Below are 26,745 nucleotides of genomic sequence, written 5' to 3'. Positions count from 1 at the left end.
CTCATAATAGCCAGCATCTCCTTAAAATGTCAATGAGGAATGCACAAGCACATGACCCCTTGATTACCATTGCCACACTGAATGCATTTACATGATGTCACATTGTTTGACTGAAACAAGCACATTACTACTCAATCTTTCTGACATACAGGCATGTGCTCTGGAGAACGTTTTGGCAAACTGGGTGACGAGAGGAACCGTTGAACGGTTGTGATGGGGGAGTTTTGAGTCTTGAAGCCCAGATGGAATACTTATGTACACATGCAACAAGAAAACTCACTGCTTTTTCTTCAATATCACATTTCAAACTTCAAAAGAAAAGATAGAGATCTTACTGTAAACTTTTTGAAGCTGAAGAGCTCCTCCATCTCAGAGTGCTTCAAAGTTTATCAGGTATGCAGTCAGCGGGTTTTTTCACTTTGTGGTCAGTGGAAGGGGAAAGGGTGTAGAAGGAGCCTCAAACCCATAAACCCCAGACTTAGTATTGGAACAGCCAGTGGGCTGCAGAGGCCAAATGGCACCATTTGTAAGAGAAAATAGGGGAGAAAATGGGGGCAACAGGGTCTCCTTTCAGAGCTGGAGGAAAGACACACATGGCGGCCAAACGCTTGATTGTTGTACTTAAAGTCTAAATGGGCACCGGGAAAGGAAGACAATCAGACATAAATTAGTGGCTCTTTAGTCCAAGACCAGCACACACTGAAACATGCCTATTCTGCTAATAAGATTTATGAAGCCAATAAAATAGAAAGCCGTCTAATTCAGCATTGACTTCCCAACATGCCATGGCTATTCCTACCTTTGTTATTGATGTTTTACCTGTTGTTATTGGGGTTCTTTCCTTATTATTATTATTATTATTATTATTATTAATCTGATCTTGTTTTGTTAAGCACTTTGGGCTGTATCTTTGGATGAAATACGCTATACAAATACAGTTATTATTATTATTATTAATATTTTATCTGAATTCATTCTGTGGGCTTTGAAATCAACAATAGTCTGGTCAGAACTGAATGTGTATAAATTCACAGTCAGCTGCTTCTGTTTTTGACTGTTGCTATGTCTTTTTCCTGTAATATGTCTATAGAAACATACAAGCAAAATGAATTTGGAAACAGTTTCCTTGCAGTAATTTTTTTAAGCCATGCTTAAAGCCAGGGATGGCAATGATCAGTCATTTGGTCTGTCAGTCCACTTTGCTCCTGACTAAAATATCTCAACAACTATTGGATGAATTGCCTTGAAATGTAGTACAGACATTCATGGTCCCCAGATAATTAATCCTAATGACTTTGATAATCCCCTGACTTTCCTCTAGTGCCACCAGGTTTTCTTCTTTCTTCTTCCTTCATTAGAGAGTCAATAGCAAAATCAGGGAAGAGATGAAGGACATGGGGGAATGACATGCAACAAAGTTTGGGTTTTGAGTGAAATTCTTCAACAACTGTTGGACAGACAGCCATACAATTTTGTACAGACATTCATGGTGCCCAGCGGATGAATCCAAATGACTTTGGTGATCCCCTGACTTTTTCCTCTAGTGCCACCACGAGGTTGACATTTTTGAGTGAAATGTTTCGACACAGATTGCTGTGAAATTTGGTACAAACATTCACGTTCCTCAGGATAAATTGTAATCATTTCGGTGATCCCTTTTCATCCAGCGCCATCATCGGATCTGCAACGTTCCCATCAGCCTCAGCTGTACTGTGTTTAGTGCTAATTAGCAAATGTTGGCATGCTAACTATGGTGAACATGGTAAACATCACACCTGCTAAATATCACCATATTAACATTGTCATCATGTTGACGTTAGCATTTAGCTCAAAGCATTCTACAATGTATCTTCAAAAGACAGCTGTCAGTTCACAGACTTATTACACTGTTGCCAACCAATAGGACCTTTCCTCCAGGTGCCTCTTTTTAAAATAAAACAATTAAACCAATTTATGTGTCAGTGCCCCTCTTTCCTGTGAATCAGCAGCCAATTTGAGATGTTACTATTACCCTGTTTCCAAACCACAACTTGTGCAAGTATGTGTCCAGCTGGGCTGCCAGGTCCCTGTAAAATTACAAGAAATTACAACAAATATGACCACCTGTCCTCAGTATGCAGCAAGAGGACCAAAATCAGAGATACAACATGCCTCCTTATAGTTTTCCCTCTCAAGCTTCAATCAAACGGAAGAAAAACTGACATGTTTTCCTTAATGCGGCTACTAAAACCCTCACGACTAACGTCAGACTCCTTGAGGAATATCTGGATCTTTCATGAGGGTAAATATGGCTTTTCCATACTTTTCCTATGAGTTTCCATAACATCTAGGCGTTTGGATCCACAACACAAATGCAAAACAAATACCTCATAATTTAACCACATCTCACCTTTTTATTTAACTATTATTTATTTAACTAAATAATAGACCTACCTCCTTTGCACTGAGGTCATTTATTCAGAGAACTGAAACAGAAAACCCCTCTAACAGTATATCCACCATGTACTGGATCTTTCTGGATAACTGATACCTCAGAGGTTATTTTGAGCACAGAGTTGCGCATTAAACAGCCAAAAAAATTAATGTAGGCAATGAAACCGAATCTGTTCACATCGATCCAGGCTGCAGAAAACACAAAGCTGAACAATGTCTTTATCACAACTGCTCACAAGTGAAATCCAATCCTAACCTCGTGAAGTGGTTCATGACCAAGTCTGGAAATGTACCTTTTAAACGTCAGCATGTTGTGGACGTTTAAAAGGTGACAAAGTTATAGCTGTAACATCTGCAGCAATGTAAATCTAAGCAGCTTTGGTGTAGCCTACATAATGTGCTGCCTAAAGGTTTTAAAAAAAAAAGAAGGCCTATTTGAGATAATTTCTCAGAAATGTAGGTGACACACATAAAGTGAGTAACGACATTAAAGCGCGCTTACTGGCCGTAAACAGAGAGAAGCGACAGAAAGTGCAGCAGAGGGATGAAACGTGAACTTGAGTCAGGGGGCGCACAGCAGCAGAGACGCCCACAGACGGGAGGCAGAGAGACGCGCTATAAAACAGTGACTCGGTATATGAGTGTCAGTGGGGATCCTTCACAACCTTCAAGCCACCATGAAACAGCCACACGGACTCAGACATGGAAAATACTCCGCAAAGGACATCGATGCCTTGGACTTTATCAAAAGGAAACATGATTTCTGATCTCAAGAAAAAGACATTTGTTTTTGGACTTTCCTGAAATTGTTTCATAGCCCCTGTCTGTGGAGTAGCCTATCTCTGGATATCTGTTTGACAAGCAAAACTATCTTCTGGTTCTTCAGCTGCACTGAGACGGATATCTGAACTATGTAATGGTGAGCCATGTCTTCATTTTAAATATAATAATAAATAAAAAAGGAGGTAGACTTTTTCTCCTAAGGGAACACTAGAAGAAAATTTAAAATTGGATGGATCTTTGTTTAAATATCTGACAATGATTTGATAAATAACATTTATATTGTTTTATTACTTTGATCATAATTTTCCTGTTCATACTTTCTTACACACTGCAAAACTGCACAACATTCTGCAAAGGGGTGCGATGTAGTGCAAATCCACCATCTAATGGCATTTCTTTCACAACTGACAAAGTGTTCAGTGAGGCATGGGAAATACAGAAAGTTTATTTTTTAAATCAGACACCATATTCTGACATCTACATATAAGGTGATCTGTTTAGGTACAGCAAAGCAGCTATTAGGTTTCCATTAGTTGATATACAACACATTGGACTCCATTATAATCAGATCTGAAACTTTGTCAGCTGTTGATATTCTCAAAAAATTAAGAACTCATTGTACAGTCAGTTTAGACAACAAAAGCATGTTTTCTTGATATTAAAAATCCATCTATATGATTATGATGAAAGACGTCAAACAATATACCATATTGCTTTAATTTGTTTTAATACATTGCTTTTTGTTGGTGTGTTGCTGGGAGGACTGTCCTGTTTGACCTCCAGCCAAACTAAACCTGAGTGATCAGTGAGTCCACTCTCCATCACGAGGGCTAGTCAGATCTTTAGTAATCTATGAAGAATTAGTAGCAGTATATGTTTAATGTTTTTAGTTATTAGACCTCCCTAAATCTTTATCTTAAAAGGTACAAAGAAAGCATAGCCTACATATGGGTTACAAATTAAATGAAAAGAAAACACAAAGTTTCGTAGTATGGTGTTGGGCCGCCACGACCTGCCAGAACAGCTTCAGCTGTTTAGATTCTCCAAGTGTGTGGAGGGAGTGAACACCATTCTTTCAAATGATATTCCTTTATTTGGTGTTTTGATGACGGTGGTGGAGAGCGCTGTCTAACTTGTCGCTCCAAAATCTCCCATATGTTCATTTAGGTTGAGATCTGGTGACTGCGGCCATAGCATATGATTCATATCATGTTCTTTTGCATCAAAGCATTCAGTGACCTCTTGTGCCCTTTAATGGAAACATCTGCATTCGTTATGTTTCTTCACTCATGTAGTCAGGTTTTTCCTTTGATTTTCACCTGTATGTATGTGTAACTTTTATTGTTTTTTAATCATTCTTTTCATCAAATCATCAAATCAACAGTATTTTACTTTAGGTGATCCACAGCTTATCAGCTCTATACAAATGTCATCTTCTCTCTCTTGCAGCCTCCCTTAACTATGGACCTCATGACCTTCAAGGTTCAGTGATGTTAGCTTTGAGCCACTACAACTCCTCAGCCTCCCCGCTTCTCCCTCCTTTCTCTAATGACAGTGGAGGGAAGGTGGAGGCCAGGGTGATGGTAGAAGGGCTGTCGCAGCAGGGGAACCTCACCTTGGTGCAGCCCACCACCAGTGGCATCATTGTCGTCATATTGTCCATGACACTGGGCATCATCTCCAACATCGTGGCCCTCTTCATCCTGGTCAATGCCTACTCCCTCCAGCGCCGGCGCACCAAAGCCACATTCCTTCTGTTTGCCACTTCACTGGTGGTCACAGATTTCATTGGCCACGTGATCCCTGGTGCCCTGGTTCTCCGACTCTACCTCTCTGGAGGTGTGCAAACCGAGGACTTCTACTCTTCTGATAGGATGTGTCAGTTCCTGGGTGGCAGCATGGTGTTCTTTGGCCTGTGCCCACTCTTCATGGGCTGTGCCATGGCTGCTGAGCGCTGCCTGGGCGTCACTAAGCCGCTGCTGCACTCTTCCCTAGTCACCAAAACCCGCACAAAGATCTGCCTGTCTGTCATCTTGCTGGCAGCTCTGTGTGTGGCCATGCTGCCGTGCTTCCAGCTGGGCTCTTACACCTATCAGGACCCAGGGACCTGGTGTTTCATTAAAGTGCTCAGTGACACTGAGGAGGTGGATGTGGCGTTTGTGGTGCTGTTCTCTGGACTAGGTCTGACCTCGCTAGCTGTGGCGCTGGTGTGTAACACCATCAGTGGACTGACGCTGGTGCTCGCTCGGCTCAGGAGGCAGCCCGGCTCCCATCACTCGGCCAAGTCCCATGACATAGAGATGGTGGTGCAGCTGGTCGGCATCATGGTCACCTCATGTATCTGCTGGAGCCCTCTTCTGGTGAGTATGAGGAAGTACAATGACAGGGTAGCATACAGTCAGGTCATAATGAGATGGCAGCTCTCCTCAGGACTGTGTGTTCACAGACTGTGCTTGATTGACAGCTCCCGCACTGTCTTGTCAGTTTTGCTGCGCCTGTTAGGCCAGGAAAATTTACACCTTTCTTATTGGTGCATATTATTTGGTGACAGCATGCAATTCCCTGCATGGCTGCACCCAGCTCCAACCTGACCAAAGTTCTACTGAACCAGGGTAATTAAAAACACCTGTGTGGATGTGCAGGGACTTCAAGTATTTTTACTGCCCACACTTGTGGAAATGGAAATATTTGGAGTCTTTTTTTCCCCAGGATTATGTCACTTAATGAGTGTCAAATTAGCAACAGATTAAAAATATCAGAATCAGAAACAGGTTTATTGGCAAATAGGTTTTCACATACAAGGAAATTTGACTTGGCCAAAGTCAAGCAACCATAAATATAAAATAGAAATTTACATTAAAAACACGTTATATATACAGTTTATATTCTTAAGTGAAAAGAGGGTTGTCCAAAATACTGACTAAAGAATGTGCAAATGTTCACAGTATAAAGAACGTGTGCAATGTGCAAAAATAAAATCCAAAGATTTGCGTAATGTAACAGGTCAAGTTAGATGTGGAGCATTTACGTAAATGTAACGTGCAGTGTGGAGCGGGATAAGAGTCAGTGTCAGCAGGGGTCCTGGGCCTTGTTGATGAAGCCAGCTGCAGTCTGGAAGAAACTGTTGGGAACAGTTGGAAAGATATTGTTGTTCTTTTCTTTTTTTTTTAAACATAAGACTGTGTGGTTTGTAGTAGCTGGATCGGAGACATTAAGCATCTTTCTTTTTTTTTTTCAAGGATTTTCACTCTCCACTTGACTTTGTTGTGGAAACAATAATCGTCAAAGAAAGAGACTCAAATAGACCTGCTTTTAGATAAAAAACATAACAAATACTGATAACTTAGGCAAATAATGCATATAGCTTACAATCAACAGAAGAGAGGGTCTACTAACAAACATTGATGGCAGATTCTGCTGCATGCTCCTTCAGACAGGGGTGTGCAGATCAATACCTACAGTACAAAGTATCAGAGTATCAGTTCTAGTGTCAGCAGGATCAATTCCAAAAAAACTTGATCCATCTTACATTAGATCACCTTTTGGGCACATGAACACTCTTCTTGGTGTGTGCAGTCTCTGCAGCTGTTGGTACCAGTATTGGTGATTCTGCCATGTTATTACTTGGTATAACCACAGTGGTAATACCAGGCATTGATGGCATTTTAGTGCAGCCATTCAGGACTAAAGCTTTGTGGTATCGTAATACTAAATTAACTTAAGGTAGGCATGTTTGAAGAGCTTATCATAACATGTTTCAGACCTGTATCTGTGCTGTCACTCTTACAAAAATCTGTATCAGTCCTTGCTGATATAGATGCAACAATAATATTTAATTTGATAATATAAAAACAATATTGTTGTATCCATGTCACAAAGAATACCAGAATGAGAGGGCTTATTCAGAACATCCATTTGTTGTGTTTTTATAAAATACAACAAGATCACTTTAAGAACTAGTTTGGTGTTATTACTGCAAAGCTATTTTTGAGTAATTTTCAACGCAGTGTTTTTGCTCTTTCATCATGTAATAATGTTTCATGCCCGCAGATCTTTGGCCTGATGTCCGTGATCAGCTCCTACACAGGATCTATTGGAGAGGACCTGTCCAACTATAAAACCCTGATGGTGATGGGCGTGAGGCTGGCCACATGGAACCAGATCCTCGACCCCTGGGTTTACATCCTGCTGCGCCGCACCGTCCTACGCAAGATCTACCTCATCGCTAAGTGCCAGGCAGGCCTAAGGGGTAATATAATAGGCCGCTGGGAGCCCACCTCTTTTCCCAGCTCAGAGAAGAATGAAGTCAACCAAGTTTGAGATGAGAGAAAGACTGATATAGTACTTTGTGAATGTACTTTGTCACCAGGTCGTTGAACATATGAAGAACTTGCCGTACAAAGACGTTTAGAAGGAGAGACCCACAGAGAAGCATGTGTAAGGAACTAACTTTGTGGCTGTGATGGTGGAGCCGATCAGATTAGACATGCACTTTGACATTTCTCGGCTGGTCCACTTTAGAAATGTTTAATGGATTCAATCAAAATATCTTCATACTCCATCAAAGTTTTACAGTGAGTTCATTGTCTGACCTTACAGATGGAAGCTACCTAATGCTATGATTTTGCACAAAATATCATAAACGTTCTACCGTTTACTTATAATAAGTGAACATTCCTTGTTATTATTACATTCTCATTTGGAAAGTCATGGCCACAGTACATGAACACAGTACTAACCACACTCTGTCCTGAGAGACTCTAAGGTTTGCAGGACTGATACTTATAGAGGGACTGAGTATTATTTGGTTTTATTTCTCAACCTCATTTTTACCAGCTTTGAAAGTAAAAAATAAATTGCACAGTGACTTGCTCTTACATTATACAAATGTGGAAGAATTGAGCTGTATCAGTATAACCATCAGAGGGAGCTCCAGAGTAAAACCAGAAGTATTTAGAGTATATTTGTGATGTTAATTATTCTGCTGAATGTATTTCATGAAGGAATGTTAATATTCAGATACTGTGGAGTTTATGTATGTTTAAGCGAGTTTATGCTTTCCATGTGCTTTATACAGTGCTTTATGTGAAATAATGTAAGATTTTATAAGTTAATACTTGAATTGTACCCTCAATTTACTGAGGATATGAAAATAACTTTAAATTGAATTGAATGTAAATAAAACAATGCAATGTGACTTTACTCTGAATGTTTGCATTTATTTTTGATTAATTGTCTTTTCCATAATTTCCCTAACAAATATGCCTTTGACAAGAAGGAGGTTATTTGTATATTATTGATTATTCAGCCAAACGGTGCTTTAAGGGTGAATTGGACTCCTATAAACACTGGCAGTATTAAATTAATCAGTTTCAGAGTCCAATTACAACAGAGAGTTTAGTATTGCTGTATTTCAGTATTCTCTCAGAGCAGTCTGCTTTCCTGAGTATTAATGATAAAAATCTGTACTTTGGGTTGTGCGAAATGAGAACAGTGTGATCTACAGCAGGGATTTCCTGCAGTCATTCTGGACTTCACTTTCCATAGATGACAAAGATGACAAACTGAAAAGGATTATCCACAAAGGTCATGCAAAGAAGCACATTAAATCAAGAAGACTGTTGAGCAAATATTTTTGATTCAGGCTTGATTCAGTTGCCATTTCCAGTAAGCTGCTTCCTTACAAGGGCAAGTGTCTATAGAAGGTAGTCTGCCTCTGATGTGCATAAACTGTACGTGAGGTGCAGCACTTCAATAAAATACTATTATTACCTGCTTCCTATTTTATCTGTTTCCTCCCCTGCATCACTTCTTCCCAACCACATTCATGTGGTCTGCAGCTGCAACATTTTTTCCTTCTTATTTCACATGCCTGCCTGAAATGCTGCCAATTACAACTAGATGGAAACAGCCAGTGATATCTAGATGGCCCACTCTGTTGTCTTTTCACCATGAGAAGTGTTCATGTGACACTCTGCTGGTCTGTAACTGGCACAAAAAACCCTGCATTCTGTACACCACCTGAAATATGGAATAATAATAAATTATAACAAATTAAAACTATATATGAAAAATATATAAGTGAGTAACTAACTAACATCTGTTGCTTACAGAATCAGTTCCACTTGATGACATTAACTTCTGTCTTGGTGATTTTTTCACCTAAAATGTAACTACTCCTACTCCCTAAACGTTATACAGTGCACCAGTGGTGGAATGTAACTACCGTAAGTACATTTACTTAAGTGCTGTACTCAAGTACAAATTTGAGGTACTTGTACTTTACCTGAGTCTTTTCTTTTCATGCCACTTTCTACTTCTATTCCACTACAACTCAGAGGGAAATATTCCACTTTTTACTGCACTAACATAATTTGACAGCTTTATTTGCTAGTTACTTTACAATTTAAGATTTCTGCATACAAAACATACAAAGAGCTTATAAAATATGATGCTTTGTTATAAATTAAACTATCCAACAGTTTATACAAGTACAGCTGAAACGATTAGTCGATTGACAGAAAATTAACTGTCAATCGACTATTTTGATAATTGCTTAATTCATTTTTCATTCAAACACATTTCATGGTTCCGGCATCACAAATGTGAAGATCTGCTGTTTTTCCTTTAATTATTTTAATAATTGAAATGTATTTTTAATAATTTTGAGGTTTGGACTGATGGTTGGACAAAACAAGCGTTATGAAGGTGTCACTTTGGGCTCTGGGTAACTGTGACAGCATTTCTCACTATTTTCAAAATTTTTACAAAACAAACAATCAATCGATTATGGGAGAAACTAATCAGTAGATTAATCCATAATGAAAATAATCATTAGTTGCAGATACAAAAAAGTTAAAAATTAGCTTCACATCAACCAACTACAACAGTAAAGTCTTGCTCTTACATAAATGTATTATTGCTGCTTTTACATTAATAGTATAACAGTCACAGGGCCATTTTTCTGCTTGAGTAGCCTACTTTTACTTTGCATTTTCCTGATTATACTTACATACATACTTGAGTTTATTTTCAATGCAGGATTTTTACTTGTAAGAGAGTGTTTTTAAAGTGTGGTATTAGTATTTTTACTTAAGTAAAGGACCTGAATACTTATTCCACCACTGCAGTGTAAGCCTAATATAAGTAGTCATACTATCATTTTACAAACATAACAAAAATCCAGTTCCTAGGTCGTGTAGTGACGTCATCTTCAGGGGACCCTTTGCTGGCTGACAGCAACAGAAAGGTAGCTAACGTTACCGCGTAAAGGTCTACAACTGTTTATTCGCTCGTTGACAAAGGTAAGCCCTAACTGCTCAAACGAAACTTAGACAGAAGTCAGTGGTATTGTGCGAAATCGACACAAACGTCATTGGCATGCTGGCCTGCGTTAGCTAGCTCGCTACTATCAAGTGGGCGGTCAATGCTACAAACATTAGCTAACTAGCTCTCATAGCTTATCGCAGCACCTTCGTTCAGCATAGGATGGGTAAATTACGTGACCATTGGACAGCTGTATTAGATCACGTTTGTTTAGTTTGCACCGAACTAAATTACTAATGCACACGTTGCTTATTTTATTATTTGCAATCAGACGAGCCTCTTAACCTGATGAGCAAGTTTCCTGCGTAATGTTAGCTAACAGCCGTCAGCAGAAGATGCATGTGGATAACTTAATCTTATTTATTACATTTTATTTGATTGGTCTCATACTGCCAGTTATCTACCAGCTTTACGCTGACTAACAAAGGTTTTTCCTTCTAAAACAGGGGCTAGCTTCGGTCTGGAAGTCGTGACAGCATGGCGGCCGCTGCAGCGTCAATGTGGGATGAGCACCAGGCCTATGAGGAGCTGCTGTACTGGGACAGCCTGATACAACAGGGCCACCGGCTCCTCCCACATGATTTTGACAGGTACACACAGCATGTAGTGTATGGTTAACTAAATAGTCCTAACTGAAATCAAAAATAAAATAACAGTGAGACAAAGGCAAGGCAATTGAATTTGTATAGCACATTTCATTAGAGGGAAGCTCAATGTACATTAAAATGCATACAACATGTACAGGAGAGTACAACTAACAAAATATTTTTAAAAACAAGTTAAATAATAATGAAGAACACTTCAAACACAGACAAATGCACAGAAATGAATCATAAGCCTGAGAAAATTCTGAATGCGTCTCACAGTTGTGACAGATCAGGTAATATTCAAGTTTGCCAGTGAGCTGATCGGTAAATGCTGCACTTTCCTTTTTGTGCTGAAATCACTTTTATTGTCACAGCCCGTTGAATTAAATGTAGAATTATATATTAAAGCACAGCCTTATAGGATCTTGCTAACTGTTCAAAGTGTCATGTCTGTTGAACATTGTCGGGTTACTAGGCGCTCCATTTCACACTTATGTCTTTGTTGTATCACCTGCTTTTGACTTGAACGCTGGAGCTTGTCTTGTCAGAGCTGTCCTCATTTTGTCATTTCCTCCTTCCAGATACGAGGATCTGCGTTACTGGTATGACTGCCTGTGCTACGAGGAGGAGCTGAGACAATACCATCACTACATCGCTGCTATCGAGGAGATTGAGGACGAACGGCATCATGAGGTTCTTGTTTCACCTGCTAAATCGTCCCCCAAAGGCTTGTTGATCCATAGGCTTTTTAATTCGATTCCTTTAACCCACTTCTGCAAGTCTCCACATAAACACTGAACATCTAATGTTTTCCACTGTTTTATTTCTTTTGTACTTCCTCTTGCACGAAAACTGTATCTGGTGCATGTGGAATTTTTTCCCCAAATGTTTATTTTAAATCACGCACTTCCTAACTATTACAACTAATGTTATACTTCCCAATTCTGTTTTTATTTTTACATATTGAATGAGATTGCTATTTCACTGGAATACATCAAAGTAGAAATAAACTTGATAAGGAAGGCAAGAACTGCTTTTAATTAATACTCTTTAATAACTTACAATATGAATATATGATTACGGTATAAACTAAAGCTACATTTGGTCTCATCGACACTATGTTGTTCTTTTCTCCGACATATACCTTAGTTTTTCTGATTTCCCAATTAAGGAAGCTGCAGCCCCTCAGGTGCACACAGGGCCATATGATCGCCACGTGATGGCCAAACACTCTGAAGTGTATCCGTCACCAGAGGAGCTGGAGGCGGTGCAGACAATCGTCTCCCATGTGGAGTGTGCCCTTAAGACTGTGTCTGACCAGATAGATACTCCAAAAGGTGAAAAAGAAAGTACAGAGGCAGGGAGGTAAGTGAGGCGTCCAAATGGTCTGTGGCAGTTGTCCCAATGAAGAAGTATATCAATAGTCTTTTATCTCAACTGTTTAAAAAAAAAAAAAAAAATTCTTTTAATTCTTTTTTTCCTCCTCACAATGCAAGTGGGGATTCCCAAGAGCGTGTCCTGCGTGGGGTTATGAGGGTCGGCCTGGTGTCCAAGGGACTCCTGCTGAAGGGAGACAAGGACCTGGAGCTGGTGCTGCTTTGCTCCAACAAGCCTACTATCACTCTGCTTAAACAAGTAGCTGAAAAGTTAACTGCACAGTTAGAGGTAGAACTGAGTACCTACAGTTGCTTTACGTAATTCTCCGTAAAAACACTTGTTGAGGTTATTTTTGTTTCTTAGATATGAAGAATCCCTCTTTGCCTTCCTAACGTTTTGTTCCTCTTTTTAATAGGTGAGTTCAGTGGGAGCTTATACAGTAAGCCAGTGTCCAGGAGATGCTGCCATTGTTGTGACAAGCACCAAGGAGTCAGTCCTGACTCTCACTATCCACCTGACATCACCGCTTGTCAGAACGGAGCAAGAGAGCAAAACTGAAGAAGAAGAAGAAGAAGAAGAAGAAGAAGGTACGAATGTTGGTCCAGCCTCCAACTAGACATCAGCTACCCCAGGCCTGATCTGTGTGTTCTCAGTATGCAGACACTGTACTGCTCCACTGATCTGTAACTCTGCAGTGCCAATTGAAACACAACACATGTTGTCCATCTTCATCTCATTAAACCTCAGTGGAGCCTGTACAGTGACTGTCTCAGACCGATGCCAGTGAACAACCAATGACTGTTGGCTCTTCACTCGCTCAAGAGTCCTGTCGTCGTCTTGTGACAAACTGGCGTTTGCCAGCACTACATTTCCTCTGTAGTCGCTGATACATTCTGCACATGTTGTTGATAACAATGCCAGTCATAAAAACAAACTTTGTTTATTCTTGTTGAATTGTTTTCATGTTTAAAGTGAAGGCTTTTCAAGAATAACAAGTTAAAGCGCGCATTGCATGTACTTGATGCTGAACATGTACATTTGGCACCAGCTGCAGCAAAACTGATCAGCAATGAGGACATTTCTGTGGCTTCTCTTGGGGAAACAACTAAATCATTGTTTGTTTATAGATGAATGTGTTGGTTGGTGGAGTGTTTGTCAAGCTTCTGTGTTGATCAGCATGAGCTGTATTTACATGGGAGTCTAAAGTTTCAGTGAGTTCATTTAAAGGTCAGGGGGAGTTTGTTGAAGCCCCACATACAGAACCATACCGCTCTCAGTGCAGTTTTAGTCCATTTACTACACTGTACACTGGGGCTGCGCAATTAAAATGATGTAATAATTGTGATCACGATTTTACCTTCCACAATCATTCAGAGTCGATCTGGTGCAGTACTGACACTCTGTGTTTGAAGGGCTTACTCTGGTGCATCTAATCAAGCGCTCCCTAATCACAGGTAAACTGTCTGACCAGTCAGGTGCTGTCATGAGTAGTGATTCGCCAAAGAGCTATGGTTTACAGACAGTTATAAGACAAGAGTTGATGGTACAAATACATCTTTTGAATAAACTGTGTGAACTCATTGTCCCGTTAGCTCAGAGAGCTTTATTTTCCCTCTTCAATAACAAAATGGTGTGCAATGGTGAACAAAAGGCCAGGGGAAAATAGAGAGAAGCTCTGGGACCTACTGTGACTGACTTAACAGTAAGCTCGCCAGCTACAGCACTTCACCACTAGCCCTGTGAGTAGTCACTGTCACCAAGCTTCTGCCCCAGTGTGTCACATACGTATTTAATTAACGTTTGAAATAAATATAAGTATCGGATCGGACTCGGTATTGGAAGACCAGGGGGCAAAAAAAAACTTCAACGGGGCATCCCTGATTTAGGCAACTGTATCTGCATCTTCTTGGTTGGGATTCATAATTGTTATTTGATAACATTACATTACTCAGGTGAAATTGTTATTAGTATCACTTTTTTAAATTTAGTATTATTGAATCTAAATATATTTACTGGTGAGCTTTAAGAAAACACTGATTTCATGTATAGACTTACTTTTTCTTAGAGACTTGAACATTTTTAATATGCAGCAGTTTTTCTTCCCTAAATAAGGATGCATATTCCCGATAATTAGCATTTCAGTTAAATATTATTGTGGTTATAATTTTGGCTATTATCGTGCACTTGTACTTTACTGCTGGCCATCAGTTTTTTCAGTTTCAGTTCACTCATGCAACCATTCATTGTGGCACAGTATGGAATTCAACATGCAGAAGCCTAAAACTTGCTGGGGATTGATTAGTTGCCTTGTATTTCTAGTGTAGAAAATGAGCTAAAACTTGCACAAAGCTGGTATGGCCCTTTGTGTTTTCCGATCTTTCATAAAGCCTGTTTAAGCCACTTTTGGGTCAGGGACTCCATCAGTTTTGCTGCAGTGTGGGGCAGACGTGAAGATTCTCTAAATGCTTGTGATTTACAACTGATTGCCTTTTAGTTTGTCAAGTTTTTTTAGGATCGCTGGACCTTTGACCAACTGGACACACTGTCTCAGGAGGGGGGGACAGCAGCAAACCCAAGCCGAGGGGCTGAGGGAAGGGGGCATTTATTGTAGTTTACACACTGCATACATTAACAACATGTTATGCAATGTTGTAAATATTACTGTGTCTTTATGACAGTTTTTACTTCCACTTTCACACACTGTGGAAGAGTTAGCTGGGATCTGTGACAGGTGACTATTATGCTTGTTGGGACCAAAGATTTACACATTAGGTACTTGGGACCCCCTTTCCCTGCTGCTGGTGGTTTGTGGAAAGCTGCTACTCCCTGAGCTGCAAGACAGAGCCGACCCCCTTGGTCAAACTGTACCTTTTCTTCTTACCCCACCTCGTCAATAGAAACGCGAACAGTCAACGATCCGCCAGACGTTCTGGACACGCAGAAATGCCTATCTGCCTTGGCGTCTCTCCGCCACGCCAAGTGGTTCCAGGTTTGCATTCACGTCCTTATTTGTACGTAAGGTTGAACTGTTTCTTTGAATGGTCTCTTCATTATTTTCCCTCCATTTAGAGACAGTAACACTTTTTAACTATGCTCTCAGTTGTTGATATAGTCCATAATCTTATGAAAGTGTGTCGGAAGTTTAAGAGTTTTACTTATTAACTCATGAATGAGTGATGTGCTGATCCACACCAATGGCAGAGTTGGATAAATCATTGGTATTGACACCAGCATATAATTTGATTTATCAAAATGTCCTCTGTCTGACTGAGCTCTGTCAATATGAACTCCACTACTGTTGTGAAAAGCATTTTCTATCAACAAACAGCATGTGGACAAAAATGTGTAATAATACATATTAGACAGTTGTCGATTTGGAGATGGCTCGGTTGTTCGGACCTTTCTGTGCTTAGTTTTCGGGGTCGTTTTGTGGAACCTCAGAGAGCACAGGGTTGAGGTGACGTCAGAGGCGGCAGCGCCTCTAACTGAACTGGCTTTTGTTTGTGTCTCCAGGCCAAAGTCAATGACCTGAGTTCTGCCGTAGTCGTGATCCGGATCATGAGAGATTTGTGTAACCGCGTTCCTACCTGGGCGCCACTCTCAGGATGGGTGAGGAAACTGATGTTGCACATGTTTGTTTTGTATAAACCGGCCTAATTTCCGACTCTTTTTGTTTTTAACGGAGCAACATCTTGATAAGTAATGTCTATATTCTGTGCTCTGATCTCCACATAGCCTCTTGAGCTGCTGGTAGAGAAGGCTATTGGTACATCTGAGAGACCAATGGGAGCAGGCGAGTCATTGCGCAGGGTTTTGGAGTGTGTTGCATCTGGAATTCTCTTGGAAGGTGACATTTTTATTGACTTGTCAAACCAACATATATGTTTATACACAGGCATTAACATTAATACACTAATTTAACTATATCTGTGCAAAGATGGCCCTGGAATTAAAGATCCATGTGAGAAGGAAACTGTCGACGCCACTGCAAATCTGACTCTGCAGCAGCGGGAAGACATCACGCAGAGTGCTCAGGTAAGATGAGGCTGCTCATACATGCAAGCGCAAGCTCACTCGTATTTTTTAACCCAGGATATAGTACCTAACGTGTGTATTTTCCTTAGTTTGCCTTGAGGCTGTGTGCATTTGGACAGATGCACAAGGTGTTGGGGATGGACTTCAAACCTATAAAGCCACGGAAATCAGTGGGAGCCAGCAGCAAAGATGGCACAGGTACCTAATGATCTGTTTCCTTTCCCCCTTCTGTGCCGTTTCATAAAAAGATCTGTTCTCAGGCTTGTTTCTGTTGTTGCATGCAGCCCAGATACCACCTGCTGGACACTTCAGCCTGCCAACTAAGAGAACTTACACAGAGGTGGAGAAAGGAGAGGAGGAGCCTCATCTCAACAGCAAACAGAGGAAGTCTCTCAAGTTCCAGAAGCGCTTTCAGAGGAAATCTTGTTAGTAGAAATATCTGAGGCCTTGGTATAAGCTGAGCCTTTTTACTGTTACATGAACCACTTGAACTGTGGATACATGACCTGGCAGACATACTGTAAAATGTTTCATGAAAATGATTCTTATTGTATATTGTATTATTAAGTCTTTACCTTCAACTCTGAGCTGTTATAATATACAAATACAAGTATATTGTCAGTTTGACTGGGTTTATTTAAAACACACTTTAAGTGTAACTTGAATAATAGCTCTTTCTGTTTTCCATCTAGTTTAATGTTAATTGTGACACTTTTTACAAATACATTATATACATGCATCCATGTGCACTGAGGTGTCAGTTTATTATGTAAGCTTAGCTAAATCTAATGCAATCTAAAACCTGTACTTAATAAATTGATAACACAAAGTACATGATTACTGAAAAAAATGATTGCAGAGCAACAGGTTTTTATATATACTGTATGTATATTTCTCAAGTAAATTGCTCAGAAGCCATCATTCAGTAATCAGTTAATTGTTAATTGTGCTTTTGTTGAAAAATTCCCAAAATTGTTGTAGTCTTCAAGTATTAAAGGATAGATTTGCATTTTTACAGCGACCAATAGCTGTTTAAAAGTACTTAAAAAAATGATCAATCACATAATGTATGTGTGCGCAGCCTTGGTGTCAACAGTGCAAATGCTTCTTTATAAATCTGTGTAATCAGAAATATTAGAGGTTAATGAAAACATTGGCGCCCCTGTGCCCTTGTGATACTGGCTCCTTAACTGTATGTGTAGTTTTTCATTAAACCAAATCAGGAATATTTTGACTCTGCTAATAGAAACTTGGTGTGTTAATACAAAACTATCTTCTGTTATTGAAGCTTACCAGTTTTGGGGAATAAAATGAAATGAGAAAATGCTGTCAAATACTCACTTGTTTTTGTTGGGTTGATCTCCAAATTTATTGAATTCATTTATTTAATTGCTCATATTTCTCTTTCTGCCTTATCTCTGCCTGTTCCTTTTTTTCCTTAGTCACAGATGATTTTAGTATGAATGCTGTGATGCGCCTGAACCAGTACAGACCTGGCCTGGAGTACCGACTTACATCTCAGACTGGTCCAGTCCATGAGCCGGTCTTCACAATGGCTGTGGACTTAAATGGAAAGACCTACGAGGCAACAGGGCCCTCCAAACGAGCTGCCAAGCTTAATGTAGCCACCAAGGCAAGACTCTTGTATTTCTATCTACATAAGCTGCCATTTGCTTTATAATAAAAATCTAGTCTCCTAACTGACTTATCGGCTACGGTGACTAACCCATTTCTGACTTCTTTGTTGGTCTGAATTCCTGTTGTAGTTTACGGATTGGCTTGCAGACACATCACTTAAAAAAAAAAAACATTTGTTTTTTGTAAACCAACAGTGGACAGTAAACTTGTCTCAAACTTCTGCCCAGCTGTGCTCTGCTGTGTTTATAAAAAGTGCCGTGTCACTTTAACATTGTTTTATGACACAACATCTTGCTTTTCCCTGAAACATTTGCTTGTTGTGATTGTTGACAGTTTTTCTTAACTATTGCGACCCACGCTGGGCATGTGACTGTAGGAAAAGTTGTTGCTGTTTTAAGTTCCTGTCAGTTAATGTTTTGACTTTTGTCATTCTCAGGTCCTGCAGGATCTCGGTCTTCCGACAGGCTCAGAATCTAAGTCAGAGTCGATTGGTGACATTGAAGGAACCCTGGAATTAGTAAAACCTGCTACCACAGCCTCTACTACATCAGAAGACGTATGTACATCAGTTCCTCCCTCTGGAGTGGTGTCTTTAGAAGCCTCTTTACAGTAACTCTCATACAGTAAAGCCGTCTCAACATTTGCTTTCCTCAGAGAGAAAAAAAGTGATGTTCTTGAGTGACATGTTTATAGTCGTGTGTATTTGACAGCCTTTGTTTGTCCACTTGTTATGAGAAGAGTGGCCAGGGTCCTATCTTGACCAAAAATGGCAAGAATCCTGTGATGGAGCTGAACGAGAAGCGCCGCAGCCTGAAGTACGAGCTGTCTGCAGAGACGGGGGGCTCCCATGAAAAGTGCTTTGTCATGGAGGTGAGTCAGCAGTATCATATGCAAGAAACAAGACTAAAAAGATAATCAAAAGGTTTCTGTTGTTTTTTTTTTTTCTTCCTTTGCTTTTCAAATGTGTAGCGAACACTAAAATTAAAACACTTTAACCTTTAAGGTGATGTTCGCAGTTCTTGGGTCTCCCCTGCCTTACAGCTTTGATGTCTGATTTGCATCAAAGCTTTCTATGGGATATCTATCCCATAGAAAAAGAGCAGTGTAGAGTCCACTAAAGATTTTGTAAAGTGTTAAAGCTTCTGACTTTGCCAACTGTTAGTGGTAGAATCAAATAAGAATAAACACTGTGATCGAAAGTAATGCATGTCAGTTTTAAAAGGGCAAAAACTTTGATGTGTTATCTTTGTCCTGTCTATCAGGTGGAGGTTGATGGGCAGAAGTTCAAAGGGAGAGGCTCCAATAAAAAGGAAGCAAAGGCCTACGCTGCCCTCGCTGCTCTGGAGAAGCTGTTCCCAGAAGACAATGGAGTGTCAAACAGCAATAGAAATTCTTCAAAGAAGAAGGTCACCTACACCGACATGGTAATTTATGTAGTTAATGATCTGATCTATGATTGTACATGTTCTGTATTTGGAGGTGGACCATTTTGGGTGAAGATGGCTCTTTATATGTTGTGGATTGGGGCTTCAAGATTCGTTTCCTAATTCTCTCCTGTAGCTGTTTTATTTGCAGAATTATTTTAGTGTAGGGGCCTCCTTCAACACTGTGTTAGTATCATGCCTAGACCCCCACTGAATACACTCACACTACACATTTGGTAGAAGCGCTGGAATTGAGACACATGTTGGTACAGCGTTTATTAATGTTGAATAAAACATTCAGTTCTGAAGTTAAATATCAAAATGTCAAGAATACATGCTCACTTAGAGATGCATTTATACGTTAAGACAAAAAGGAACAACTTACACATTAGCCACTGCACCCACATCTCCACAAAAGCGTACTCGCTCGCCTAAAAGCATTTGCTCTTTACTTAAAATCTGCCATTTCCTATTCAACAGCACATCCCAGGGTTCGGCACAATCCGTGGCATTCCTTCAGACTCCGGGTCTCGTGGCTGGGGTCCCAACAGAGGTCGAGGCAGGGGCCGAGGCAAACCGTTTCCTCCAGGACCCAGCTATAACAAGAGTAAGGAATTTTACACTTACTAGGTGTTGGCCTAATCTTACAAAGACAATACAGGATCCTTTAAATCCACTTCATTCACCTGTGAGGAACTCAACTAAATAGTCATTTCTTTCCTTTATTTTAAAAGCCAACTACAGTTATGAGAGCAGCACTGGCACAGGCTATCGTAAGTATGCACTCTGTGCAGACTGACTTTAGATTGTTGTTTTGTTTTTGTTTTGCCACTGAAAAACATAAAATAGGAATCATTGTTCTGCAAATACAGTATTCCTGTTTTATTTTAAAGAAGTTAAATAAGTAAAACTAAAGTAAGTTCCAAACAACAAAAACAACAAGCCTTAAAGTCATGGAGAAGCTTTACTTATTTTACAGAGGTGTTGAAATTCGAAATACACCTATATCCCAACTTTATTCCTCTGTAGTCACCCTAATATAAGTAGGAAAAGTCAACATATTTATGCTGAGCACATCTTACGTGTCCCAAGTCATGTCTCTCTTGATTGACGTGTTCATTTTAGTTTGTACCAAGCATGTCTTTTGTTTTGTTTTCACCACTGAAGGAAAATTAGACAATGTTAGAAACAAATGATTTTGCATAGCAGTGATATTGCTCTTGTTACAACTGTCTTTTAGATAAACTGTATGGTAATAATGCAGCCAGCATTCCAGCCATAGGCACTGGCTCCCCGGGATCAGGCAGCAACATTGGCTACGGCACCTTTTACCCGGAGAGCAACACCTACTCCTCCCCACCCGTCTCCAGCTCCGACTCCAGCACTAAAGGAGAAAGCTACCAGTCGATGCCTCCTCCCGCCGACCAGGAGAGCCCCTACAGCTACGGGTATGGCGATGAGAAGAAGAAGATGCTGACCCAAGGTCAGAATGAGGCCCAGGGCCAGGGCCAGGGCCAGGGCCAGGGCCAGGGCCAGGGAGACTACTCAATGTACAGCACAGCTTACCCTAGCTCAGTGACAGGTGGCCAAGTGTATAATAATTATGGTGAGTAAAGACGCAGCAAGATGAAATCCACCCCTGCAATCCAATAAAACTGCCCGTTTCTTCCTGCTAGTGCTTTTTTTTTTTTAAATATACAAATCATGCCCTGTTTCAATATCCTGTTTAAGAGAAAATGCATCACATAAAGGAAATAACGCCTTCTGGTTTGATCTCACTCCACAGGCTGGGGAAACCAGTCGTCCTGGGGGAATCAGCAGGGGTATGGCATGTACCAGGGTTTCGGTGGACAAAACCAGGGCTCATACTCTGGATACAGCGACATGAATTACTAATCATCACATCGTGTACAGCCTTTCTCACCTCATTATTCCATCTTTTGACTCTGACTCTGTCCTCCCTCGATGTTGATCCTGGGATACCACTTCTGAAAACAAAAAGTGATTGTGTTTTCCCTGAAACTGGAATTTTGCTGTTTTTTGTTTTATTTTCACCTCACTTGTTAGTTCTTGGACATCTGGTAAAAACAATTGTTGGTGACAAATGCAGGCTTATCTTCTGATTAAAGTCTGCCTGTTTTCTTTTTAACTGCAACATGCCTCATCATGTCCGTGTTGACATGAGTGTAAAAAAACATCCCTTGTTTATCATTATGTCTTGTTTCTAGGGTTGTTGTGTTTTTTAAAAGAGTGTACTGGTTCTGTATCAGTATGTTATGGTTTTATTCAAAGCTGCTTGTAGTTTTGAACTGAAGCTTTATTTGTTTCTGTGTTACATAAAATGCTCTAATCTTTCTTGTAGAATAAATGACTTTTATTTTGGAGCAAAGTTTCAGACCATCAGTTTGCTGATTCGCAGACAAGTACAAAGTTGTTAAAATTGAGATTTTAGAGTTGACATTTTCAGTTACTGTGATGGACAAAGCTCTGATATTGAATGTAACAGCTCAGGTCAGAGTTCGGCTACCATTTGTTGGATCATGAATTATGTCTTCAAAGCTGGGAAAACAGGATCAACTTGAGCTTCCCTTAAAAATACCAAAGATGTTCTTCACATCAGTGTTACTGGAAATGAGTGCTGCGAATGGCTTCTGGAGTGCATGCAGATGAATCCCAGTATTAGCCAATGAAACATGCTCATAGTATCACCATGCAGTATTCGTGGTCTGTATGTACAGCTATGTGGCTGCTAAAGATGAGATGAAGCCTCATTGACCCCTGTGAGGAAATTAGGTCACTGTAGTTGCAAACAAACAAGTACACAAATAGAATGTAAAATAGGCAATACAAATGGTAAGTGTAGAACAAGCTATAATAAAAATGGTAAAATACAGCAATTGTTTATGTAAATGCATACTGCCACTGTTCAGCAGTAAGCAAGTACTACTTTTCCTGACAAGTGAACTGAACTTCATGTGTAAAAAAAGGTGGAGTGCCCCTTCAATCAGGCCTGCATGTGTGAGCAGTATGAAAGTAGATTTTAAATGCTGCTGTCTTCTGCATCTCACGTGCTAGTTGCTCTTCATCTGGTCATGTTAAAGTTTGACTTCTATTGATAGCTTGATTTATGGCTCCAAAAAGTAAATTCACAGTTTATAATGCACTGACAATGGCCTTCTAGCTTTTAAACAGACAATTATGTGTTTGCATCAAAGTGAGAAGCGTGATAGTAGAGAAAAGGGGGCTGTGGAACCCAAGTTTAGTGTTTAAACACTAAACAAAATACAAGATTGCATTTTCTGGGACTATACAATTCAACATTTATTGTGCTTTATGTTAAGCTTTAAGCCACTGAAATAAACTCATTAGGCTACATTTGTTATTCCCAAATTATCCAAAAAGAAGGAAATATGGAGATGCAAAAAAAAAATGAAGACGGAAAACAGTGATTAACACTGAAGTGGAAAAAGTGGAGTCTGGACACCAGCAATAATAACCATTGTGGATCACGTGTGGCCCAGATGACCCTCCAGTCCCAAGACTGAGTCAGGGTGTGAGCAATGATCATGCCCCTGCAGCGTGTCCTGGGGCTGGCCCTCCTGCAGTCTCTCCTCCAGGAATGCTGATAAAAGGCTGATAAAAGAGCGCTGTGAGGACAGAGTGTGCCCCGTCAGGTCGTCCTGAACCTCACCAGTTATCAGCTGTGAGTGTTTTTTATCTTTGGGTTCTGCACAGGTCATTTGATCCGTGTGTTTCATAAATAGCAGTTTCTTATTTAAAAGAAGCTGCAATGGTGTGTTTTGTCAGACATGAAATTGTGACCTCTGACCCTCTTAGCCTCATAGACATGGCTGCTTTCATTAGCTTCTATTAGCTCCAGCTGGGAAATGTCAGCTTCAGGCTGCAGCCAATCACAAGTCGCCTTTAGGCATATAAGCAAGAGATCATGTTTTTTTTTGTTTGATTTTTTTTTAGTGAAGTAGGAGAGAGAGAGAGAGGAAGCATAGGCTCACATGGTAACCACGCAGCTGCAGTGGTGGTTTGTTATGTCTGTTCTCTTCTGGTTTCTTCGCTTAGGCGTGTTTACTTTCAGTTTTGGTTATGGCTAAATGTCATGTTCTCCGTTTGCGTTGTGTTTGGTTCTGCTGTTAACTGAATATCTGATGTTGATGGTTTTTTTTGTTTCTTTCTTTAAAGATGGCATTTACACTGGTATCCATCTTAATTGCTGCCGTCCCTGTGGCCTACTGCTATCCTACTGCCTTCCAAGACCTGGAGAAAACTAGCAGTTAGTATCACTTAATTTCGCTTTTGTAAACTACTTTATATTGGTGTTAGGTCTTGCTCGTCAGACTGGACTCCTGAAGTTTTGTTTCGTGTTCCTTTTACAGAAAACAGAACCTCCATTAAGTTCCTGGCTATAGGAGACTGGGGTGGAGTGCCTTATCCCCCCTACTGCACTGCTGTACAGAAGACTACTGCTCGAGAAATGAGCCAAGTAGCCGAGCAGATGGGAGCTGACTTCGTTCTGTCCCTTGGCGATAATTTCTACTTCAAAGGTGTGGACAGCGTGGATTCTCCTCGGTTTAAGGTCAGTTGAGTGAACTTGATGTGTTCTAAAATGACAACTTAAACGGCAACAAAACTGATGTTAAAACATTGTGGAGGTTAAACCCGTTTTCTCTTCTGACTCGTCGATCAGGAAACTTTTGAGTCTGTATACACTGCAAAGTCTCTCAAAGTCCCCTGGTATGTGCTTGCTGGGAATCATGACCATGCAGGGAACGTCAAAGCCCAGATCGACTACAGCCACAAATCTGACAGATGGTAAAAAGGCAAATTTTAAAAGTTTAGTAAAGCAGAGTTAAACATGTAAGACATCCTTAAGAAGTCTTAAACTGAAACGTCTTAAGTGTCACAACTTTGCTCTCTTTGTTCTTAGGAAGTTCCCCTCTTACTATTATGAGCTGAACTTCCACATCCCCAACACGGGGAAGACCTTGACCATCATCATGCTTGACACCGTAATGCTGTGCGGTAACTCTGATGACTACATGGATGAGAAGCCCAGAGGCCCCCTGCATGCGCTGGATGCCAGCCGTCAGCTGACGTGGCTGCAGCAGCGACTGGCTCAATCCAAGGCAGACTTCCTGTTGGTGGCCGGCCACTACCCTGTGTGGTCCGTGTCTGAACACGGGCCCACAGAGTGCCTTCTGCAGAAGCTTCATCCCCTGCTGATCAAATACAAAGTTACTGCTTACCTCTGTGGTCATGACCACAATCTGCAGGTTAGTTTGTGCAAAATGTCAACACTTTAGTATAAATCTGTAAAGCCGCTTTGGCTTAAATCCCATCTTGTCTTTGTCCCTACAGTATATTGAAGAGTCTGGTGTGGGCTATGTGGTGAGCGGTGCTGGAAACTTCTTGGATCCAGATATCCGTCACTGGAATTATGTTCCCAAAGGTTCTGTGAAGTTCTTCAGTGGCCAAGCTTCAACGCTGGGAGGCTTTGTCCATGCAGAAGTCACAAAGAACAAGATGATCATGACCTTCTTCCAGGCTAAAGGCACTTCTCTCTATCGCACTGTCCTCTCTCAAAGGAACTTTGAGGAGTCTAGCTAACCCCAGGAACAGTCAAATTGTCAGTTACATACAGCATTAGTCTGCAGTGTAGTTTTGAGATTGACGCAATGGCTGTTAATCCTGTTTTTTAAAGTTTTGGCATTAATATTTCAAAGCAATTGCTATATCTTTTTAATTTTTTTTTAAAGAGAATCAGTTTGTTTTACCTGAACTTTATTGTACGATAAAAGAATAAATGTGGTTTGTAAAGACTATCTGGTCAGCTTAGTGACTTATTGCACTGTTTCTACTACAGAGTTGTAGTATTTGCTAAATGCAGAAGGGTTAAAATCCTTTTTTGTACCCTGAACTTTTTGAAATGTGGCTTATAAAAATGCTTAGTGTGTCCATCTGCAACAGAAAATGGATCTGCTTTGTCTGAGGGAGCAGTTTGTGTATGGAAATTTGACATGAGGTTTAGAATGAAATCAGGTGCTGTAGAGTAAATGGTTTGCTCAGTGCATTCACTTTTCTTGTCAGGTCTGGTACGTGTGTCACAAGCAATTGCAGCCTTCACTTATCGTCATGAACGCCTGGTAGCTGCTGCACTTGTCTCAAACGCTTACATTTGACTGTAAATGCCTTTACAATTTTCAATAGATTATGGGCTGGTAAGTTTACACTGCCTCTGAACTTGAGCCTCTAAACACTTAACTCCAACATGTACACAAATTCCTCTTGGGTGGGGATTGAGATTACAGGAGCCACAAAATACATGACATATGATTATATTACCTCTAAGCTTGCCTGCTCATTCTGTAGTTTTAAAATTAGGAAACATTTCCATACATTCACCTGTTTTGTGGCTTTACCTATTTTTCTAATGTACACATTTTCATTGCTATTTGCAAATACATGAACTACTGTTACAACTTTGGATCCAATCACCCAGCCCTTAAATGTGTGGGACATGCGGTAGTTTTATGCTCATATTAGAAGCCCATGTGCCGAGTTCAAATACTGAGATGGTTGGCTGCTGCTTAAGGACAGGAGAGGTCAAGACTTCCACAGTTGCTGCTCTTTTGTCCATCACAAAGAACCACCTGGCCTGCCAACAGAGGATTAAGCTGAATGAAGGCAGTTTGGCAGTGACTGCAACCAGGATAAACTCAGCCAACCAATGACAATTAATCTGGGAGAGCAGGGAGCAGAGACCCAGAACAGATGGGTTGATATTTGTCCTCCCTCCTCCTGCTGACATGTTGAATTGTTGAGCTATAATGTATGTATGTATGATGTAAGCAGGTTTTTTGGATCTCGCCTTTTCATTCTGCATCGAGAAAATAAATGTATGTACGCTTAATGCAAATAACCACTGTATGTTGGTTAATAGGTTCATAAATCCCCAAACGGGCTAGGACACACTATATTGTCGTCTTGTATTATGTAATGAAATGCCATAGAGATTTTCTTCCTTGTGGTGTTCTTGTCTTAACCACCATCTGGCTGCTGTAGGGTTACTGACTCTTAGTGTCTGTTGTCCTGATCCAATTAGGATGAGTTACAGTCCGCTGGTGTCA

At 40.4% G+C, this 26,745-nt stretch overlaps 3 protein-coding genes across 12 annotated transcripts; all 3 read left to right on the top strand.

Moving 5' to 3' along the window:
• The first annotated feature begins 2,944 nt into the window (after positions 1–2,944).
• On the top strand, positions 2,945–8,418 carry ptger1a (prostaglandin E receptor 1a (subtype EP1)). Of its 2 annotated transcripts, XM_044190971.1 has the most exons (4): positions 2,945–3,352; positions 4,666–5,576; positions 7,267–7,465; positions 7,586–8,418. In XM_044190971.1, exons 2-4 carry the CDS (start codon positions 4,707–4,709, stop codon positions 7,591–7,593), a joined length of 1,077 nt encoding a protein of 358 aa, XP_044046906.1. In that variant the 5' UTR covers positions 2,945–3,352; positions 4,666–4,706; the 3' UTR covers positions 7,594–8,418. The 2 variants fall into 2 exon arrangements, with proteins under 2 accessions (XP_044046906.1, XP_044046905.1); XM_044190970.1 differs by having other exon boundaries at positions 2,948–3,352; positions 7,267–8,418.
• Positions 8,419–10,368: 1,950 nt separating this feature from the next.
• LOC122873259 (interleukin enhancer-binding factor 3-like) lies at positions 10,369–21,992 on the top strand. Of its 4 annotated transcripts, none has more exons than XM_044189730.1 (20): positions 10,369–10,520; positions 10,989–11,132; positions 11,711–11,822; positions 12,301–12,494; positions 12,626–12,794; positions 12,922–13,093; positions 15,404–15,495; positions 16,020–16,115; positions 16,242–16,353; positions 16,444–16,541; positions 16,631–16,739; positions 16,826–16,966; positions 17,984–18,174; positions 18,616–18,735; positions 18,918–19,049; positions 19,442–19,603; positions 20,084–20,210; positions 20,338–20,376; positions 20,844–21,209; positions 21,390–21,992. In XM_044189730.1, exons 2-20 carry the CDS (start codon positions 11,020–11,022, stop codon positions 21,497–21,499), a joined length of 2,655 nt encoding a protein of 884 aa, XP_044045665.1. In that variant the 5' UTR covers positions 10,369–10,520; positions 10,989–11,019; the 3' UTR covers positions 21,500–21,992. The 4 variants fall into 4 exon arrangements, with proteins under 4 accessions (XP_044045665.1, XP_044045664.1, XP_044045667.1 ...); XM_044189729.1 differs by having other exon boundaries at positions 15,401–15,495; XM_044189732.1 differs by lacking the exon at positions 20,338–20,376.
• A 1,504-nt stretch (positions 21,993–23,496) lies between these two features.
• Positions 23,497–25,440, top strand: acp5a (acid phosphatase 5a, tartrate resistant). 6 transcript variants are annotated; one of them, XM_044189739.1, is made up of 6 exons: positions 23,497–23,642; positions 23,801–23,891; positions 23,995–24,194; positions 24,306–24,430; positions 24,546–24,891; positions 24,977–25,440. In XM_044189739.1, the coding sequence occupies exons 2-6, from the start codon at positions 23,801–23,803 to the stop codon at positions 25,223–25,225; spliced, it is 1,011 nt and encodes a 336-aa protein (XP_044045674.1). In that variant the 5' UTR covers positions 23,497–23,642; the 3' UTR covers positions 25,226–25,440. The 6 variants fall into 6 exon arrangements, with proteins under 6 accessions (XP_044045674.1, XP_044045671.1, XP_044045672.1 ...); XM_044189736.1 differs by having other exon boundaries at positions 23,971–24,194; XM_044189737.1 differs by having other exon boundaries at positions 23,502–23,651; positions 23,971–24,194.
• Positions 25,441–26,745: the final 1,305 nt, after the last annotated feature.

This window comes from Siniperca chuatsi, linkage group LG3 (genome assembly GCF_020085105.1).
Source record: "Siniperca chuatsi isolate FFG_IHB_CAS linkage group LG3, ASM2008510v1, whole genome shotgun sequence".
Lineage (NCBI taxonomy): Eukaryota > Metazoa > Chordata > Actinopteri > Centrarchiformes > Sinipercidae > Siniperca > Siniperca chuatsi.
Note: the sequence above shows the minus strand (reverse complement) of the source record. Positions and strands in the feature narration are given on the sequence as shown.